This window comes from Chenopodium quinoa, unplaced genomic scaffold (genome assembly GCF_001683475.1).
Source record: "Chenopodium quinoa cultivar QQ74 unplaced genomic scaffold, ASM168347v1, whole genome shotgun sequence".
Lineage (NCBI taxonomy): Eukaryota > Viridiplantae > Streptophyta > Magnoliopsida > Caryophyllales > Amaranthaceae > Chenopodium > Chenopodium quinoa.
The window spans coordinates 3586127-3588667 of NW_018742630.1; the positions used below are offsets into that span (position 1 = coordinate 3586127).

The 2541-nt window shown below is 31.7% G+C and overlaps 1 protein-coding gene across 1 annotated transcript; it reads right to left on the reverse strand.

The window, feature by feature from the left end:
* Window positions 1-303: 303 nt before the first annotated feature.
* LOC110721919 (diacylglycerol kinase theta-like) lies at window positions 304-1229 on the reverse strand. Its single transcript, XM_021901154.1, has one exon. It carries the CDS (start codon window positions 1193-1195, stop codon window positions 593-595), a length of 603 nt encoding a protein of 200 aa, XP_021756846.1. The 5' UTR covers window positions 1196-1229; the 3' UTR covers window positions 304-592.
* Window positions 1230-2541: the final 1312 nt, after the last annotated feature.

Genomic DNA, 2541 nt, shown 5'->3' on the forward strand with positions numbered 1-2541 from the left:
TGTTCAGACTTATAACTAATATGAAATAGAGAGAGTATAGATATCAAGTGGCATTCCCGATCATTAGAATGGAACCTATCGATCTGAAAATGTTACAAGCCAAAAACATGCTCTTTAGATATTTAGGGGGGTCATTTTTGTTCTTTGGGGTTCTACAAGTGTGTTTTTGATATATATGTTGAAACTGATGTGAATTTTAATGAAATATAATCTTTAATCTCGGTTGAAAACAAGGTTTGGAATCCTGAGGCTCGGTCAAAAACACTAAGTTATACGGGCTTAAAACCTAAATAAGATCAAGAATACACAAACACAAACTTAATTACTTTTGTAAATTTCTAAGCAATAAAAACTCAGAATTTTAATAATGAAAAATAAACATATTTATTAAGCATACATCCAATTCCAAATAGGATTATAGACAGCAAACACTAATTCTATTAACCATGCTTAACTTTTGGATTGACGCCACTCAACCTCATGGTTAATAGACGACTTAAGCAAACTTCTAAAAGTAGCAGCAAACACGGGAATGAAAAAAGGACTACCGGGATAGATCACAAGAAGTGAGTAGCTATATAACTCATGAAGATTAACCTGAAGGAGCATTAATAATAAGAGTACTTAAAATGTCAAAAATGATTCCTCCAAATCCACCTTCATCATCATCATCATCATCACTAGTACCTTTGCCAGGCAAGCACCCAACATGAATATGAACATCACAAATTTCACAAAAATACCTCCAATGTTTACATGATTTGTCACAAACATCACACTTACTAGAAGCCATTAGTTGAAGCTTCAAAGTATGAGGAGGGTGTATGTCATGCTCAACCAAATATTCAGGAAATTGACTACACATAGGATGCACAAAAAACCTGCATTCCTTACACCTATAAACCTTACCTTTGATACGTTGTAGACAAAGGTTACATTTATGGATAGGTAACTTTGGTTTGTCCATAAATTGTAGTGTGTGATTTGGGTGTGTAAACGAAGGGAGCGAACTCGGGCAAGTCTCACACGACAAATGGATATCGACATTACATTCATGGCATCGATATCTCATGCCTTGACCCTCAATTTTGCAGCATTCGCACTCAAATTTTGAGTTTTTGAAGACTTCCTTCAATGGATGTTTTGTGTGTTTACTCTGGTAGCAAGAATTTGCAACTTGTTTTGGATTATCCATAGTTGCTTATGTGGTATACCCAACATCTATTGGTCATCTAAAACATATATATAATATGTCATTGCTTCATGTTCCACTTGCAATGTACTTTCGTAATTCTTTTTGAAAATTTGTTAAAAAAGGGTTTTAAGTGGTCGACTTTGTAATAAAGGACTTTATAAGTCAAATTTTGTGAAAAATGACCTTTAAGTGGTTTTGACTTGTAAATTAGGACCTTTTCAAAACTCTAGGGAGTCAACGCTAGAGTCTGCATTGACCATAATGTGACCTTAGAAACCAGTCCCATTTGCACAAAAAATTGTCTCCTTTTCCATGCCTTTATTTTAAAGCTGAGAAAATTATTCGGATAAAGTTTAAGGGTTATTTTAGCTTTAAAGGATCCAATTTAAGGTCAAAATTGTAAAAAAATTACTAAAAGTATCTCATTTTTCTTAAGAAGAAATATATCGGTTTGCATGCTTTATATTTATGTTGAGAAAATTTCTTCATTAGTTAGGGTTTTGGCCGGGCTCATATTAGCTCTTAAGGCTCCAATTTGAGGTCAAAATTAGCAAAGAAAATTACTTAAATTTCTCGTTTTGTGTGCTAAACGTTGTCTCATCAGTTTACATGTTGATATTTTTAGCCGACAAAATTAATCAATTAAGGTTTTATGGGTCATTATTTACTCATTATGACACAAAAAAGTCAAATTTAAGGTTACAATTGGTAAAAAAAAAAAAAAATATCACGAACATCTTAGTCTTGTACTGAGTCATTCATGGCACACAAACCAAGTCATTTCTCAAAAAATTGTTAATTTTGATCTTAAATTGAATTCTTAAGGACCAAAATTACCCCCAAAACCTTAATCAAACAATTTTTCACGACATAAATTAAGAGCACATGAATCGAGACAATTCTCGGCATGGAAAAACGAAACATTTCTATTAATTTTACATTTATTTTGACTCAAATTTGATTCTTGAAAATCAAAATAAATGACCCCTAAAACTTTAACAAAGCAATTATTTCAATTTGTAAATCAAGAATCAAGAAATTTGAAAAACGGGTTGTTTTTTTAAAGGACTATGGCATCCACTCTTCGGGATTTTGGCAAAAAATTCCGACTCACAACACAAAACTGCTTACAGAATATCATTTTTCACAAATTTTGATTTAAAAAATATTTTCTCACAAAGTCGACCACTTAAATAATATTTTTGTCCAATTTTTCATTTCTTTTAATTAGAATGTTGTACAATAATTTCAAAATTATTTTAACCAATGATTTCCTCTAATTTCTCACCTTTTATTTTAGGAAAGTTGTTTAGTGTACCCCCAATCTAGATTTAAAAAATGCATTG

Excerpts from the sequence above, each read along its gene's own strand:
- LOC110721919 (XM_021901154.1), bottom strand. The coding sequence starts at position 1,195 with ATGGATAATCCAAAACAAGTTGCAAATTCTTGCTACCAGAGTAAACAC.